Below are 18,271 nucleotides of genomic sequence, written 5' to 3' on the forward strand. Positions count from 1 at the left end.
CACCAAGTCACTGACATCATAGTTCCCCTATTCTCATGTAAATTGAATATTTTGTCCTGAAGCTCTTGTCCTGCATGCACAGAATTTTACGCATTGTGCTGCAGCCACACAATCGGCTGCTGAGCAGGTATACAGCCAAACAAATCAAGAACATCACCAAAACCAAATTCAAATAAAAACAAAAGAGCAAATATTAAGACTTATTTTATTTTTATTAAAAAAGGGGGAAGATTTTTATTTAATAATACAAGACTACCAATTCAGAATGAAGAAAATTGTAATAACAAAAGAAAGTGTTCACATCATGTCTGTAGATTGGTTGTCTGTGTCCACCACTTTGTCCATCCCTCTTTTATCCCCTTACAACCCAACACCCCCAAAAAATGATAGGGGACAGTTCAGGAATCAAAATGAATCTATACACAAACTTATATTCAATCTGTTCCTTAAGAATGAAACATGAGGAAACAAGAGCTGAAAGGACAAAATGACAGAAACAGAAGTAATAATCTAATAAAGCACATGGCAAGGTGAGTGGGGGAAGGAAAAAAAGCCATTTATCTCTATAGTTAACAAAAAAAAAAAAAAAAAAAAAGCTTGATGAAAATTTACAAGAAAACCTCATTTATGAACTCACACACTTGAAGCACACAAACACACACACACACACACACGCAATGCCAAACAGGAATAAAAAGGTGAGAAATATGCATGGAGTCTTTCTGCTCTCTGCATCATTTCTTCAACACTCACTATCCAACACGACTAAAGGGCAGAAACCTTTATTTACAGTGCGTGTGACAGAGAGACAGCAAGAGAGTGAGAGAGGGAAGAATTAAAGAAACCACGATTTGGCAGTATGGGTGAGTGTGTGTGGAAAGTAGAGTTCTAACGCCGCCGTTTCTTCTTGCTGCTGGGAGGTGCAGCTGTTGACCGGCCCTTCCTTTTCCTGTTTGTACTCTCATCGTCCTCGTAATGGCTCTCTCTGTCAGCTGGGGGGGGGGGGGGGGGGAGACAAAAATAAATAAAAAAAAAAAAAGGAGAGAAGCAGCTTTAGTTCTCTACAGAAGATGTCCAAGAGTGAAACACTCACCTTTTCTGGCCTCTTCCTCCAGTTCATCCCAGTCTTTGCCACTTTCCTCTTCACTGCCCAGTGATGCACTGTAGTCTGGAAAACAAACAAAATGTGGATCATAATTTAAAAAGAGTAATAAAAGTGTGTGTATTTTTATATATATATAAAACACGTGTATGAAATAATTATATACGGGTCATTAGATCTTCAATTCTGCCCGCTCTAAAATATACACAGAGCTAAAGTAGAGCGCTAAGATTACATCTGAGTGAATTATATATATATATATATATATATATATATATATATATATATAGAGAGAGAGAGAGAGAGCGAGAGAGCGAGCGAGCGAGAGCGAGCGAGAGAGAGAGAGAGAGAGAGAGAGAGAGCGAGCGAGAGAGAGAGAGAGAGCGAGCGAGAGAGAGAGAGCGAGCGAGAGAGAGAGAGCGAGCGAGAGAGAGAGAGCGAGCGAGCGAGAGAGAGAGAGAGCGAGCGAGAGAGAGCGAGCGAGCGAGAGAGAGAGCGAGCGAGAGAGAGAGCGAGCGAGAGAGAGAGCGAGCGAGAGAGAGCGAGCGAGAGAGAGAGAGCGCGAGAGAGAGAGAGCGAGAGAGAGAGAGCGAGAGAGAGAGAGCGAGCGAGCGAGCGAGCATGTGTGAATTACCTGCATCCATGTCACGAATTTAAATACTGCATGCAACTGTACCTGTGTTACTATGGTTACAGTTGTTTATAGGCAGTGCATTAATTTAGAACTGCGATTAAATTGACTGGAACTACCCGTGTATAACAGTTTCAACACACTTTCCAGCCAATCAGATTAAATTATTCAGACAGACCATAGTATAAACTATGGTTAAAATAAATCAGTACGGAATAGCATTCGAAACATGAACACTACAAATACATCTTGTGATGAGAAGAGAAACTTATTTCCATTTTTTTTTCTCCCCCATTTCAACACATTTGACATCTGGTCAGGTTAATTTGCATAGTTTCTTTAATGGCACTTCAAATTACATTTACATTTATTTAGCAGACACTTATCCAAAGCTACTTACAAATGAGGAAATATAAGCAAAGCAATACATCAAGCGGAGAACAATACAAGTAGTGTAACCAAAAAAAGATTTGTATTACCATTTCCAGAGTCTTCTGTCTCTGAAGAGTAATCTTCATCACTGTCCTCGTCCTCCTCCTCCTCCTCATCAGCTGAAGGGTTGAATGTCTCATCTTCCATCTCAGACTCGGAGTCCTCCTCTCCACCACTTCCCTACAAGCATAATTACCAAGTTACAAACAATCCTCTACTGTATTTAACATCATTACTCACACCACCACACTGTTCTTAATACCAGCTTTATTTTTAAGAGCACCCATCCAAAAGCCAACATACAGTTTTGGGGAGTTTGGCTATAAAGTAGATACAAATATACATAAAACTTGTTGGTTTGTAAGAGAGTTTCTTGAAGGCCAGGAGAAATGTCTGTTCACATACATCAGACACCATTAATTTCACAAGCAATAGTGCAGACATGGACAAAATATTTGGACCTTGGCACTGCTCAATAGGTTAAAAGACGACTTTTAAAAACTAATATCCCAGCTTATAACACTGAACTCTGCAGGTCAGATTTGGTTTTACATTTAATTATGCTCTGTGTACATGAACCATGGCCATAAAGTCTACAAAATGTCAATAATTAGGACTTAATTAATTATTAATAGTCAATAATTAATACTACTGCATTAATACTAATGCTGTTCAGACTTTATTCGTTTATTTATTTTTTTTAAACAAATCTTTACCTTGTTTCTGGGCTTATTTATACAGTACTTATTTTTATCTTGCTTATGAACAACCAATACATTTCCTTCTCACTTACCTCACTCTCAGGGTCAAGGAAGGACCAGCCGCCCTGTTCAAAGAAGCCCTCAGGGTCGTCAACGATGGTCTTCATGATCTTGGTCCAGTTCAGTGACTGAACTCCTTCTGTGTACTTGATGTCGCATGAGCTGGAAAGACGGTAAACTAATACTTTACCTTAGGACTAGGTATACCCAAGAGATAATTATAAAATTCTTATACAATATCCTGTATTATATCCTAATATGCAGGTGAGATTATTCACAGAAGCAAAGGCAAGATGTATGCATAAACTATGGGAACTTTATGGTTCCCATAATTTTAACATTATGGTCGGCACAATCTCTAGCTCTCCACACATCACTGTTTGGCGGCTGCTAAAAGTTTGCAACCTAATTCAGCATGAATACGTAGTTACAGCCTGTACAGTGGACACAAACAACGTAATGTGAAATCACAGATGTGTTATGGCACCATCTGGTGGAAAGCACTAATAAAAGATTTTAGGACAAAAGGGTTAAAAGCAAATAAAAACAAAAAACATACATTAATGCTTTATTTGGCATCAAGTGTAAAAGTGAACCTACTTGAGCCACTCTTTAATCGGGTCGAGAGAGTTCACAGGCACTGCGTTGATCATTGTTACTTTCTTGTTGTAGTCTTTGTAGACTATGACGACGTCAAAGTTCTTTAGATGAAACTGCACACGCTCAAAATGAACAAGTTCCACTTCATCCAGCGTCACTACGAAAGGAGGCTAGAGAGGGGAATGCAGAGAAAGCCTCCATTAGTGGCCTGCTGAACAGATTCCAGCCCTTCTGTACATTTTATTGCCCATTTGAGATGATCAGTTTGGCAATCAGCTTTAGCCAACATTTCCAAGGTCACTAACAAACTTGACCGCCATAGATCAGAGAAGTAGCATATAAATGTGATTAACCTTCCTCAGATAATAATGAAATCAACACCAATAATGCAAAATGGACAGCTAAGAGTTTATGAGCCTCACTTCATTATTACTATTTGGAAATGAAGGCATTTTTCTAACTACATAAATTATAGTTTAATATATAGAATAGGTAAACATATATACATATGCATGCAGCATGGAGAATAGAAGTGGCTTTGTGTCCTGACTGGGGAGGACAACAGGTTAGTATTTTAAGTTCTTTACTAGAAGTGTAACAACGCATTGACACCATCTGCAGCGCCCGGGCATTTTAGGCGACTTGGCGCTCTATTTCTAGCTAAAATTACGCTCTCGTTATGTTTCAAGCAATTGTCTTTCCTGGGTCAGAGACTTTGCTTATTCAATCAAAATTTGGACAGAATTTATGCATTTATTTATTAGATATAGTGAACCTGTAGTATGGTGATATAGTTATTTATTTTCTTTTGCACAGACAAAAAGGCACATTGTTTTGCACTGTTTATGACTCAGAAATTTAAAAACAGTCCCATTGAAAAAGATTTTTATATAAAAAAAAAATACAATTATTCAGGCCCTGCTATTGTTTTTGTAATCGTTCATCCACCCTGAACTAACTGAATAACCCTGGTGTAAGGTGTGTCCATTCAGTAACATGCTCTGGTTTGTTTTGTGCTTTCACACTCACCCACTCAGTCACGTTGCAGAGTGCACTAGATGTTGGCTGTAGGAGACAAGTGCTTCTGTAGGGGGCGCCCTGGAACCTGCACACAGACACACAAAAGAAACCAGCTTGATACGAAGTTACACACAAAAGAACCCCCACCCGCCATCACCACTCATGAATTATACAGTCTCTCACCCCAGATCTCGGAAAGGGACCTCAAACTCAAGCTCCTCCTTGGTAAGTGTCTCCACTTTCTCAATGAAGTTCTTAAAGGCAGACTTGAGTTTGTGCCTCATTTCACGCTCCATCTGCTCGGCATACAGGTCGTCTCGGTCGTGCATGTGCTGGTGCTTGCCCAAGTCTGTGGTAATCTCTCCCACCTCTGTGTAGAACTGTACATCTGTATGGCGCTTCTTCCCAAACATGATGGCGTTCTGATACCACAAAAAAACACACACACACACACACACACACACACACACACCACAATGGAAATGTGGAAAAGATTGTTAAACTTTCTTCTTTTTTGGGGGGTTCTCTTTCACGCTTGGTTCAATCATCAGATGTTATAGAGGCAGTGGCTATCTCTTGCCAGTATTTAACCACAGCTCAACCAATCTGACCTTCACACATTGATTTTCAGTCACTATCAAGAAGTCCAAAAACAGATTTTTTTTGTCGTTATTATTATTATTATTATTATTAGTTTTCTTTTGATGTAGTTGTATTATTTTTTGCTGATAACTTCCTGTTAGGATATTGTGAAAATTTAACATTGTTTACGTGGAGGTTTTAAATAAGCCCTCACGGGTTTTCTGCCTTTCCCTAAACTGGCGATCATGTCGTCGGTTTGGAAATACTTAAAAGTTTCTGATAAGGACATCAAGTTTACCATCTGCAGGGTTTTTCCCGCAGAAACGTCAAGAGGGGGTACAGTGCCGAAGCACTTTTCCACGACAGGGCTGATACACCACCTACCGTTCAATATGCAGAATACAGCAAAACAACCAAGAGAATAGAGGCCCTCTGCTATTCTGTGTTTTGCCCGTTTTCATTAAAATGATTGTGTAGCATATTTAAACTTTTTGTATCTGCAAGATGCTAGCCTAGAGCTGCCAAGTTCATTACTTGACTGCTGTTTTGCACATCATAATAGTTAATGTTACATTATTTGGATTAAAAAAAATAAAAGTTAACTTTGTTACAGAACCGAATTAATCATTTAATATAGTTTTTTATTTCAGTAAACATTATTTTATTGGTATGTAGTTTTTCAATTCAGATTCATAAAATGAATTAAAAGTCTAATATTAACAATTACACACACAAAAAATTTTTTAAAAAGGTTTTAAAAATAAGTAAAAATTCATTTTCAGTTTCCTGCCCAGAATTTTCCTTTCAGTGCTTCACTTATTATTGCAGCCTTTTGGAAGACAGTATGTTCTTGCCTCTTGTGTATAAAATACAGTATCTCACAAGAGTGAGTACACCCCTCACATTTTTGTAAATATTTGATTATATCTTTTCATGTGACAACACTGAAGAAATGACACTTTGCTACAATGTAAAGTAGTGAGTGTACAGCTTGTGTAACAGTGCAAATTTGCTCTCCCCTCAAAATCACTCAACACACAGCCATTAATGTCTAAACCACTGGCAACAAAAGTGAGTACACCCCCAAGTGAAAATGTCCAAATTGGGCCCAAAGTGTCAATATTTTGCGTGGCCACCATTATTTTCCAGCACTGCCTCAACCCTCTTGGGCATGGAGTTCACCAGAGCTTCACAGGTTGCCACTGGAGTCCTCTTCCACTTCTCCATGATGACATTAAGGAGCTGGTGGATGTTAGAGACCTTGTGCTGCTCCACCTTCCGTTTGAGGATGCCCCACAGATGCTCAAAATAGGGTTTAGGTCTGGAGACATGATTGGCCAGTCCATCACCTTCACCCTTAGCTTCTTTAGTAAGGCAGTGGTCATCTAGGAGGTGTGTTTGGGGTGGTTATCATACTGGAATACTGCCCTGCAGCCCAGTCTCCGAAAGGAGGGGATCATGCTCTGCTTCAGCATGTCACAGTACATGTTGGCATTCATGGTTCCCTCAATGAACTGTAGCTCCCCAGTGCCGGCAGCACTCATGCAGCCCCAGACCATGACACTCCCACCACCATGCTTGATGGTAGGCAAGACGCACTTGTCTTTGTACTCCTCACCTGGTTGCCGCCACACACGCTTGACATCATCTGAACCAAATAAGTTTATCTTGGTCTCATCAAACCACAGGACATGGTTCCAGTTATCCATGTCCTTAGTCTGCTTGTCTTCAGCAAACTGTTTGCGGGCTTTCTTGTGCATCATCTTTAGAAGAGGCTTCCTTCTGGGATGACAGCCATGCAGACCAATTTGATGCAGTGTGCGGTGTATGGTCTGAGCACTGACAGGCTGACCCCCCACCCCTTCAACCTCTGCAGCAATGCTGGCAGCACTCATACATCTACTTCCCAAAGACAACCTCTGGATAGGACGCTGAGCACATGCATTCAACTTCTTTGGTCGACCATGGCGAGGCATGTTCTGAGTGGAACCTGTCCTGTTAAACTGCTGTATGGTCTTGGCCACTGTGCTGCAGCTCAGTGTCAGGGTCTTGGCAAGCTTCTTATAGCCTAAGCCATCTTTATGTAGAGCAACAATTCTTTTTTTTCAGATCCTCAGAGAGCTCTTTGCCATGAGGTGCTATGTTGAACTTCCAGTGACCAGTATGAGGGAGTGTGAAAGCAATGACACCAAATTTAACACACCTGCTCACCATTCACACCTGAGACCTTGTAACACTAACAAGTCACATGACACCAGGGAGGGAAAATGGCTAATTGGGCCCAATTTGGACATTTTCACTTAGGGTTGTACTCACTTTTGTTGCCAGCGGTTTAGACATTAAGGGCTGTGTGTTCAGTTATTTTGAGGGGACAGCAAATTTACACTGTTATGCAAGTTGTACACACACTACTTTACATTGTAGCAAAGTGTCATTTCTTCAGTGTTGTCACATGAAAAAATATAATCAAAATATTTACAAAAATGTGAGGGGTATACTCACTTTTGTGAGATACTGTACAATATTAAATTAGTTATTTTTGCAGGGGATTTAGGCTACTGTACATCAAATGAGCAGTAAATCAATAGCTCAAATTGTAGACAAGTGTGCATTCATAAAACATCCACTTGGAACATTCAGAAACCATGGGCTGCTACAGTAATGTAAGAATTTAATCTTGCAAAACGGTTCAAGGAATCAGTGAGTGAGAATTGTGACCTCAATTCGAAGCCAAAGACACCTATTTCATAAAGAATATGCTGCTCTCTATATAGAGCATAGAGAGACTACTGAGAAGAAAGGAAAAAAAAAAAAGAAACACACCACAGGCCATATACTGCTCCAAACTTTAGCTACTTTTCTAACTGACTAGTTTAATGCTTGGGAAACTATACGGAAGTTATCCTGCATGAACATAAGCATATACAGATGTGCACCTTGAGGTGGAAATGTAATACGATGATCATTTCTCCATCACATGGCTGGAATATGGCGTGCTTGATGTTGTTGTACAGGATGTCCACTTTATCACCACGCACTGACGTGAAACGGAAACCTGCGAACAGGCATACATGTTAAAAATGTGATCCACCACAGGGGACGTTTTACTATGCATGTGCACGTGCCCATCCTTTACATCAGCGAAAGCTTATAGAGCAGCATATCATGTATGTACAATCTGTAGGCAAGAAACTGGAACTTGTTCGTGAGTTTAGACTCATGTCTCATTTGGCACAACCGTACTCATCAAAAACACCATTCTACCAAATTCTTAGACATGTAACATCCTAAGCTGGCGATCCCAGTTATCTGATTCTGTATAACAGCTCAATAAATGTAACTTTCATACTGACAACACTCATCATATTGATTAATGCTTTAGTGTGCAGGATTTCTTTTTAAATAAACGGAAAATGATGAATGAGGTTCGATCCTGAGCTCACTTTGAAAGTCCTGCAATACTAATTCAGTTATTGCTGCATCAAGGGTCTATGACCGTATTTGGCCAGAAATATATGCCCAAATACATAAACGCCATCAAGACTCAATGTTAGGCATGAAAAGAGGCCCAACTGCACTGTCACTAGCAAGAGCCACAAAGTAATCAGAAGAAAGAGTGTATAGGCATGAAGGATGAAAAAACAAAAAAGGAATGAACGTTTATTACAAAAGAGGAACATGGATGGATGCAGGATTGGCTTTGGTCCGTTTTCTTGCTGCTTTCTTGAACAATGTCACCCGATTTATTCTCACGGGGGGCCTTTGTATAGTTAGCCAGTTAAGCTGTTTTAGCTAGTCAGCTAAATCCATCTGTATTTTCTTTTTGACACTGTTAATTGGGCACACAAAACATTCACAGATCTGGCTATATTTATTATCTGAACTGGTTTTGTTTTGGGTCATTATAGGCAGGCTTGTGGTGAATGTCCAATAAAGTGTAAGAAAATGAAAGAAAATGCTCCCTCTCACCGTTGGTGTGCGCCTCCAACGAGCCCTGCATCCTCTTTTGGGCGATATTGGGCCGGATGTAAAGGTCTTTGAGCTTAGGGTTACTGCGGTTCAAGTTGATAACGAGCGAGTCCTGCTTGACGATGCCTTCTTTCTCCTTCTCCTCAGCCTCACGCGTCTTGTAGCGTTTCTGCACCTCCTTGATTATACGGAAGGCGTTTTGCAGGTTGGTGGAGGGAACCGACGTGTCACCAGGAGACTTCAGGTTTGATGCACGGTATGTGCTGAGAGGACGCAAAACAACAAATCAAAATTTGCCAAACATCATGAAATAAAATAAAAACTGGTCAGATAGTATGTTGTTGCTCAAGTAGAAACATTTCAAACTATACGAATACAGCCCTGAAAACAGTTTCTTCATTTCCAATCAGTTCTCACTACTGCACATTGTCTTAACCAAGACAGCATGCAATGAATATTTTATCTTTATTACCCCAAAGCACATTGTACACAATTCAAAACCACTATTGTCAAATTGAATGTTTTTTCACCCCCTCTGTAATCTTCCATACATTTTATCCACCTATAAAACATCTGATTACGCCACCATAAACACAAACTCGGGGAAACCCAATAATACACCATGTTCCACCCCCCAACCACCATCAAGCAAAAACTTAATGTTCAGCTGCCATTAAATACAAGTAAATAACTTTACGGAAGAAAAAGCATTCGGATTTCTGTTTTACATTGTGTCTTTAGCCCAACCAATACCTTACTAATGTTAATATAAAAACAAAATGAACTTAAAGTGCTCACATCTCTTTAACAAACGTGGCCTCAGGGTTGGGGAAGATGTTGCCCTCATGCCGCCCCAGAGAGCTCCCAGGAACGAAGAAATTTATCCTCAAGTAGGTGTAGTCTCCCTCCACTGACATACTGATGTTCTACACACAAATAAATAAGACAAATTATTATTATTATTTTTTAAGTGCACAAACATTTTTTGGCAAGTGAAAATTGTTCCAAGAATTTCTGCTGGAAACTGGTACCAACAAGAATTAACGGTACCCAAGTGAGGATGTAGCAGTACTGTGTTTAATTACACAAAAATCATAAAAACACCACCACAAACAGAGCATATTCTGATGATATTACTACATTGATGATATTAACATCCTTAACATTACCAATGATGTCTTTCGGAACGAATAATACATTAACCTAAAGATAACGAACCGGCTAATCAGACAAAAGAACAACGTTAACCCAAACACTTCTTTGATGATGGACTTACGAACGCTGGCATCATTTAGTGCAAAAAAGCACTTGCTTTTATTGTTATCACGGGCAAAACCAAATAATTGGGAGAAAATTAACTGGAGCTTTTGTCCACTTCATGTTTTTAAATGTACAGTGGGGAGAAAAAAAAAAGCCTTTTTTTTTTTTTCTTTACCTTAATGGTGGCGATGTGAAAGGGTGTTGCTATGCCAAACACCGGCATGACGACGGTCTCGTACTTCTTGTCGATATAGAGCTTCATGTCCCGAATGTCCTTCTCACGAGGCATCTGGGACACGTTCTTGTAGGACACGTTTGACTTTCTGGCCCTATATAAAAATAAATAAATAAATAAATAAATAAATAGGGAGTGTCCAACACTGCTATGGAATACATAAAGACAACCTAAAGTTAAGGTAGAGTGGATAGAGATTTAACTCTAAATTACTTTTTAAAAACCTGTATTATTGATTTTACTATTCATCAATATAACAACCACATTTTCTCTTACTTTTGGACCTGCTGTTCGCCCTTCTGTTCCGTTAGACGCCTCTTGGCTTCTTCGTTCATCTGATTGGCCAATTCCCTCTGATGTGCTCGCCTCTTCTCTTCTGCCGTCATCTCGTTCTAACCAATTGAACTAGAAGAGTCAGTTCTTTGCTTGACAGGTGTATTTATACACATACAGATGAATAAGCAACATAAAAAGGCACTCACTCTGGTCCTGTCGGTCAACAGGGCAGCACGAGCTCCTTTACCCAGCAGTTCATCAGCATTATTTTCTTCTTCCTCTTCATCCTCCTCATCATCATTCTACAGAGATAGTTAGAGATATGCAATGCAAGACTGCAGGCCATCTATCTATCTATCTATATATATATATATAAATATAAAAATATAAATAAATAAGGAGATTCTTGTTGTTACCACCTTGTACGCAACGAAAAATTTCCATAACGTAGGTAGTGCATACCTTGAGGAAAATGCCAACATTCTTGATCTTCTTTTTCACTGGCGTTAGAACAATGGCTGGGTCCTCCTACAAATCATCAGAAAGACCACATTTACACCCAATCACGTGATGCATTTTGCATTCATAAATGCACAATCAGTTATCTGGATTTCCTCATCTCCAGCTGCTTTACACGGAAGACAGTAGGCGAAAGCTGAAATTGTGAGGACATGTCTACGTGTCTTACCTCGTTGATCAGAACAGAGTCTCCGATGAACAGGGCGTACTTCTTCTGTTCCTCCTTCTTTCCCTCGCTGTTCAGCATGTCGGCAAAACCCAGACTCACACTCAACACCATGCCTACACACATAATGCAAACTGAATGCTCACTGCTGAACTTCAAGAGAATCACTACATGTTGAAGTGGCATCGAAACGGGCACTTAGACAAACCTGCATCTGTTTCACAGGCCTATTGGGTGCAGCATTGAAATGAGCAGTGATTTGAGCACAACCCATGACATCGGCTTCGGTTCCCGCCCACTGGTCCCTAATTTACATATCACTTGTATACAATGCATCCATAGGACATCTAATGTACATGCAAAAAAACACCCTAATTTGTGCAGATGTTACAAGAGTAAGTCAATAAAAGGAAAATCTAATTATTTCTTTCCAATCAGTCACTGGAAAGTAGCCAGCTTAAAGGCGATATTTATGGTAGTGAAGCTGCCTAGAGGTACATGATCGCTGAAAATAAAGCTGTTTTATTTAAGGTGCGCACAAAACGAAAACCTGAGTTTCAGCTCAATACAGTTTAAACAGAAGAAACAAAGGTCCAAGAGGTTTGTCTTTTGCAGTCCTCACTGTAATTACTTGTGTGTAAATCAAATACATGTGATGTTCAAGCTTTTCTGAATACCCTGAAATGTACACAACTCTGACAAATGGGGGCCACAATTTTACAAACTTCAGTCCCAAGAGGATCTTTAGAGATCTGAGGCCAAAACACAATTTTAGAAAAAGTACATCCGTAGCCCTGGTCATCTATACAAACAAGTCTGTTCAATAAACAACAACCCTAGCATTCTTTCTCAAATCCTTTGGTGTGCATTCTTACCTTTCTTTAATCTGTACTGGTTTTTAGCATTCAGGACCAGGGAGGCTTCCCTAAACTCTATCCCCATGGCGAACCTGAAACACACAGTGTGTGTTGTGTGTGTGTTATAAGACAGACCGGATATCAATCAGAGTCTAAGCTGAATGTTGTAAACTAGGCTTTTGAGAGTGGTATTTTCCTGATTTAGCATTAAAATAAAGTTTTTTTAAGAAATGAAAAGGTCATAGCAATAGATCTACAAATAAGAACCTGCAATATCTTATAGCAGTGACTGTGTAGGGATGGCTGCGTCATAAACACACCTACTGAAAACTGCACATGCTTTTGGAGACTGCGGTTATGAGAGCGCATATTTGTGGTAAACTTACCCCAAGTTCTTTGTGAGCTTGCCGACAAGGTCCGGTTTCTCCTTTTTGACATACTCCATGACAGCAGTGTAGGCATCGCAGATCTTAACCCCTAAGAAAATAAGGGAAAAAATATTTAATAAAATTTTATATATATATATATATATATATATATATATATATATATATATATATATATATATATATAATTTCATGGTTACTGAATAAGATGTGGCAAAAGGGAAGTAAAAGAAAGCAGGAGAAAAATTAATTAATTTAAAAAAATAAAAAATAAAAACCCTCCACACAGAACACACACACACTTTACTCCCTCACCATGCTTGAGCTCTTTGAGTAGCTCCTCCTCCACCTGTAGGAGGAAGTTATAGTTGTCCTGCATTTCCTGTGGCGGGTCCACCATGAGTGTACGCACCAGGTTAGAGCAGTAGGACTTGTAGCGGATGCCCATTGCGCACGTTATTGCACCAAAATGCATGTGATTCTTGTCACTGAGTGAGAGAGCGAGCAAAAGTTATGAAAGTCTTTTCATAACCTTACTTAATGCTGCTTTTGTACACTTTTCTGCACATTTAAAAAGCGAGCATGTCTTGGTATCACATTCCCACCTGACCACGCTGAATTTGAGGCTGTAGTTACCGCCGCTCTGGATGATAGGAGGGTAGCACATCTCCACAGTCGAGGGATCGGCGCCACCCAAGAACTTCCTGTCCTCGATCGCCTTCTCGACCGACTCTGCCAGTCGGCTGTGCTTCACTTTCTGTTAACACGTGAACAAGCTGCATAGTGGACATCCAGTGCAAAACTAAAACAATGAGCATATACGATTAACAAAAGGAAAATAAAAAGATAAAAACGGATCCGATATGCATGCGACCTAATCCAGTTAGCTAGCTAGCGTGGCCTTGAAGTGTTTAACATCCAGAATGAACAGGCTCTGTAGAACACAAGCCGTCGCCCTAATGCCTCAGTGACAAATCAAAGACACCCCAAATCTTTGTTCCTCACCTCATCTGCATCCACAATCTCCATGACCCTTTCCTTGAAAAACTTTGTGAAGACATCACTGGTGATCGAGGCTGCTTTCTTCATCAGAGTCAGCTCTCCTTCCTCCTTTACTGCCATTGTATACGCCACCACTGCACTGATGTCCACCTAAGACAGACACACATTTGAGCTCGAGATATACAAGACATATTTGAGCACTATCTTCTAAATATAAAAATCCCGGTTTTCTTTATAGCCATATGATCACTCGTCAATTCTGGATCTCCTTGTAACCATTCTCACCTTCTCCAGGCCCTCAGCGGTAAGCATGTCGTTCCAGCTCTTCATGTACTCTCCGGGAAACTTGTCCTTGATAAAGACACCCACAGACTTCCCTGCTTTACTGCCTCGTATCGCTTCTATCATCTTCTCGAAGTTAGCCTTGTTACTTTCATTCTGAGACAACCAAAGAGAAGGCGAGATCTTTAAAACTGATGAAATTAATAAAATATTACACCTTACATACAACATCGCCACTGAGTAAAAATGTAACAAATAACTGGTTGGGCACAAACTGCAGACAAACACAAACATTTCTGGAGTCTATAAATAGTATTCTCTCCATGACTGCGTGGGTTTCCTTCCAACTCCCAAAAACAGGTGGATTGGCTGGAATAAATTGTCCCAAGGTGCAATAACAGTAATAATAATAAATTATAATTCTGTATTTAAACTTAAATGAAGTCTGTTATATATACGTTGCAGCACTGAAATCCTTGTCTTCGCATATCCCAGCTTGTCAGGAAGCTGAGGTCAGAGCACAGGGTCAGCCATTATATGGCACCCCTGGAGCAGAGAGGTGGAAATGCTGGGGCTTGAACCTTCCAATCAATAAACCCAGAGCTACCACTTCCCCAAATTTGCCAACATGATTGATAACGGCAGAGTTCATATACGGCATCTTTGATTGAGAGATATATATATTAAGCACATTATCAATACAGATACAATGTTAATAACAATGCTAATAATAATAAACAATAAAACATTAAGTGATTATTTTCACAAATTTTAGATTGGCACAAGATAATCTTGTCAGAACATCCGAGGCTATCACGAATCAGTATGGTGTAATCTCTGATGACAAAACAAAACAAGCAAGGAGGTTTGCAGCACCTCTACCTTTTCTCGAACCAAGAGTGTGATGGGCGGGATCCCGTTGGCGTTCTCATTTCCTTTGGTGACGGACACCTGTTTGAGGAAATCCAGCTTCTTCTTGCTGGCCAAGAAAATGATCTTGGTCTCACAGAACACCATTATGGTGTCGGTCAGCTCGTAGCCAAACAGCCATGTCTGTGTGAGAGCAAACCTTTATTTAAATTTTTTATTTATTTATTTTTTTTTAAAAACTTTATAAAAAAAAAAAAAAAAAAAAAAAAAAAAAAAAGAAAAGAAAAGGAAACTCAAACAATAGCCTGCACACTCTCTCATAATAGTACTGTATACATTCAACAGTCATAAACCCTTAGCACTCACTCACTGAACACTTTTACCACAAATGAGTAAGAGTCCAGCCCATGACTCCACCCCGGACCTTTTCTTGTCATCCACATGCCTATGAATATTGAGTCATCTGTAGCACTACATACATACAGGTGCATCTCATAAATTTGGAACATCGTGGAAAAGTTCATTTTCACGTAATTGTTTTTTTTTTTTTTTTTTATAAAGTGGAACTTTCATATATTCTACATTCATTACAAAAAGTGAAATATTTCAAGCCTTTATTTTAATCTTGATTAGGGCTTACAGCTCACAGAAATAAAAAATCCAGTACATCAATGTAAAATAAAGTATTTATAATACAGAAATAACGACCTGAGAAGAGCTCTAATAAGATAATTAACTCAAAACACCTGCAAAGGTTTCCTGAGCCTGGTTCAATACACACATCCACAATCATGGGGAAGATGAAAGTAAATGCTGCATTTTATTTGGAAAGCAAGGTCCCAGAGTCTGTAGGAAGAGTGGAAAGGCACAGAATCCAGGCTGATGGAAGTCCAGTGTGAAGTTTCCATAATTAGTGATGATTTGGGGAGCCATATCATCTGCTGGTGTTGGTCCACTGTGTTTTCTCAAGTCGAGAGTCACTGAAGCATCTACCAGGAGATTTTAATGCACTTCATGCTGCTGACGAGCTTTATGGAGATGCTGCTTTCTTTTTCCAGCAGGACTTGGCACTTGCCCACAGTGCCAAAACTACTAGTAGCTGGTTTGCTGACCATGCTATTACTGTGCTTGATTGGCCAGCCAATTCACCTGACCCGAACCCCATGGAGTGTCTAAGAGACACCCCAAACCCAACAATACAGACGAGCTGAAGGCCGCTATCAAAGCAACCTGGGCTTCCAGAACACCTCAGCAGTGCCACAGGCTGATTGCCTCCATGCCACACGGCGTTGATGCAGTAATTCGTGCAAAAGGTTTAAAGCCCCAGCCAAGTATTGAGTGCATAAATTAACATACTTTTCAGAAGGTCAATAATTCTGTATTACAAATTCTTTATTCTAATATTCTGAGAGACTGGATTTTTGAGTTCCATGAGATGTAAATCAACATTTAGACAAAAAAAAGGCTTGAAATATTTCACGTTGTGTAATGAATCTATTATATGTGAAAGTTCCACTTTTTGAATTAAATTACAGGAAAAAGTTACCTTCTCCCACAATATTCCCTTTAAAAAAAAAAAAAAAAAAAAAAAAAAAAAAAGATGCACCTGTGTGTGTCTGGCTAGAACTCTTTTCTTGCTACATCCTGCATGAAGACTGAACAAGTAGAAGACAGGTGTATCTCCATGCCTCTCTCTGGATGAAAGCACCAGTGAAGTTTACCCACCTCCAGGGCAGTGGACTTCGCATACACAATCTCCTCATCCACTCCAACAGACACCACGATGGCATCCACCTTCCCAAACTCATCCTCACCTTTCTGTAAAGAAAACAATGCACAGACCAGACAGAAGGGTGGAGGGAAAGAGAGAGAAACCCTGAGAATTATTAAGTAACATTTCTCAGAAAAGCTGCAAGGGCGAAAATCTGAAAGCTCTGCAGCTAATAATATAATATATTAATTAAACATCTCATAGCATTTATTGAAGAAAGGGTGGCGAATACAAGGCTTTAAACGTGAACAAGCTAAGCCTGCTAAGCTACTTTCTACAACAGGGAAGATGCTAGCTACTGAACCGGACGCGTGGCTAGCTGTGCTAACTATTAACTAAAACCCCACCGTTTAGACAGAGTCAGCTAACTAACTATGGATATATCAGCAAAAGAAAAAAAAATCCTTAACTCTCCTCCCTCCCCAGTTAGCTTTTTTTTTACGGTTTAGTGACTCAAACACACAAGTATTAATAATAATAATAATAATAAACCCGCACATAGCAGCTACCAGGCTAATAGACGATTAGCTAGCATCCAGACTTTCGAAGGCGCTAACTGCCTTACACCGCTAAACTAAACTAATGCGCTTTCTTAACAAAAAAAGAAGGAATTATTTTATATGCAGAACATGTCTGTGCATCACAAACAGCCGAAATGGCTTCAATTTAACGCTTTAATAAAGCTACATCACCGCCGAGGTCTACACGCAGGCCTCTCAATCGCATCACGTCAAAAAGCAGGATTTTCCTCCGTCCATATTTAATGGGTTTCTTTTTACCTTCCAGTTGCCGTACAGTCGTTTAATCCGGCGATAGTAGGCCTCCTTGTCCAAGTTCACCGTCATTTCTTCTCTTCAGCTTGTGTACTAACTCCAGGTCCCGGCTCCGGAGAAGGCCGGAATATCAGAAATCTCCGCGTTCTCTTTTTCTACACGCCTCACAACAAAACCTCCGGAGTGCTGGTTCTCTTATTATTTATTTACTTTATTTGTTTATTTATCTACGCAGCGTGAACCTCCACGCATCCGTATTTTTAAAAGCTACACTTTATAATATTTATATATATGGATATATAATCTTTTTTTTTTTTTTTAATAAAAAAAAATCAAATGTTTCGTCCACACGAGCTGCTAGAGTCAGTAAGTGTCCGCTAGCGCCATGGCTAATTCAGCTGCATAAATACCGCCAAATGCGCATGTATGATGTTCCCCGCACAGCCACGCACATAATTACGACTCTTTCTCCCTCCGCCTTCTCCTCAAAACTACTTCCCTCCTTCTCTTCTTCTCTCCACACCTCAACCACTTCAATTAGGACTGTCAGATATTAAATAACAATACGTAAATACTTCCTTTATTTATCCCTGAACACCTCTTCTGTCTGTGCTTTCTTTAGTTAAAATTGTGTTTTGTTTCGTCGCGTTATAACCGTGGCAGAAATACGCACACATAAATATACAGCAGGGGTTTATGCGAGCGAATTTGCTTTGTCTTTTTAAAAAAAATACATTTGTTATACATATTGATTTTTTTAATGTACATTTACAGTGA

The 18,271-nt window shown here is 39.7% G+C and overlaps 1 protein-coding gene across 1 annotated transcript; it reads right to left on the minus strand.

Annotated features, from left to right (window-relative positions):
• Window positions 1-242: 242 nt before the first annotated feature.
• On the minus strand, window positions 243-17,988 carry supt16h (SPT16 homolog, facilitates chromatin remodeling subunit). The gene is made up of 24 exons (XM_017461666.3): window positions 17,501-17,988; window positions 16,676-16,768; window positions 14,963-15,133; window positions 14,084-14,236; window positions 13,802-13,948; window positions 13,402-13,553; window positions 13,112-13,284; window positions 12,797-12,887; window positions 12,429-12,502; window positions 11,557-11,669; window positions 11,331-11,396; window positions 11,075-11,170; window positions 10,869-10,984; window positions 10,533-10,686; window positions 9,896-10,023; window positions 9,098-9,360; window positions 8,065-8,183; window positions 4,730-4,968; window positions 4,556-4,631; window positions 3,527-3,696; window positions 2,959-3,088; window positions 2,213-2,345; window positions 1,094-1,168; window positions 243-992 (listed from the first exon to the last, which is right to left on the minus strand). The coding sequence occupies exons 1-24, from the start codon at window positions 17,564-17,566 to the stop codon at window positions 889-891; spliced, it is 3,102 nt and encodes a 1,033-aa protein (XP_017317155.1). The 5' UTR covers window positions 17,567-17,988; the 3' UTR covers window positions 243-888.
• Between the last annotated feature and the right edge of the window lie 283 nt (window positions 17,989-18,271).

This window comes from Ictalurus punctatus, chromosome 29, assembly GCF_001660625.3.
Source record: "Ictalurus punctatus breed USDA103 chromosome 29, Coco_2.0, whole genome shotgun sequence".
NCBI classification, from domain to species: domain Eukaryota; kingdom Metazoa; phylum Chordata; class Actinopteri; order Siluriformes; family Ictaluridae; genus Ictalurus; species Ictalurus punctatus.

Excerpts from the sequence above, each read along its gene's own strand:
- supt16h (XM_017461666.3), bottom strand. The coding sequence starts at position 17,566 with ATGACGGTGAACTTGGACAAGGAGGCCTACTATCGCCGGATTAAACGA. Across the intron at positions 13,554-13,801 it reads AGATTGTGGATGCAGATGAG|AAAGTGAAGCACAGCCGACT; the intron begins GTGAGGAACAAA and ends ACGTGTTAACAG. Across the intron at positions 1,169-2,212 it reads GACAGAAGACTCTGGAAATG|ACTACAGTGCATCACTGGGC; the intron begins GTAATACAAATC and ends TTTGTTTTCCAG.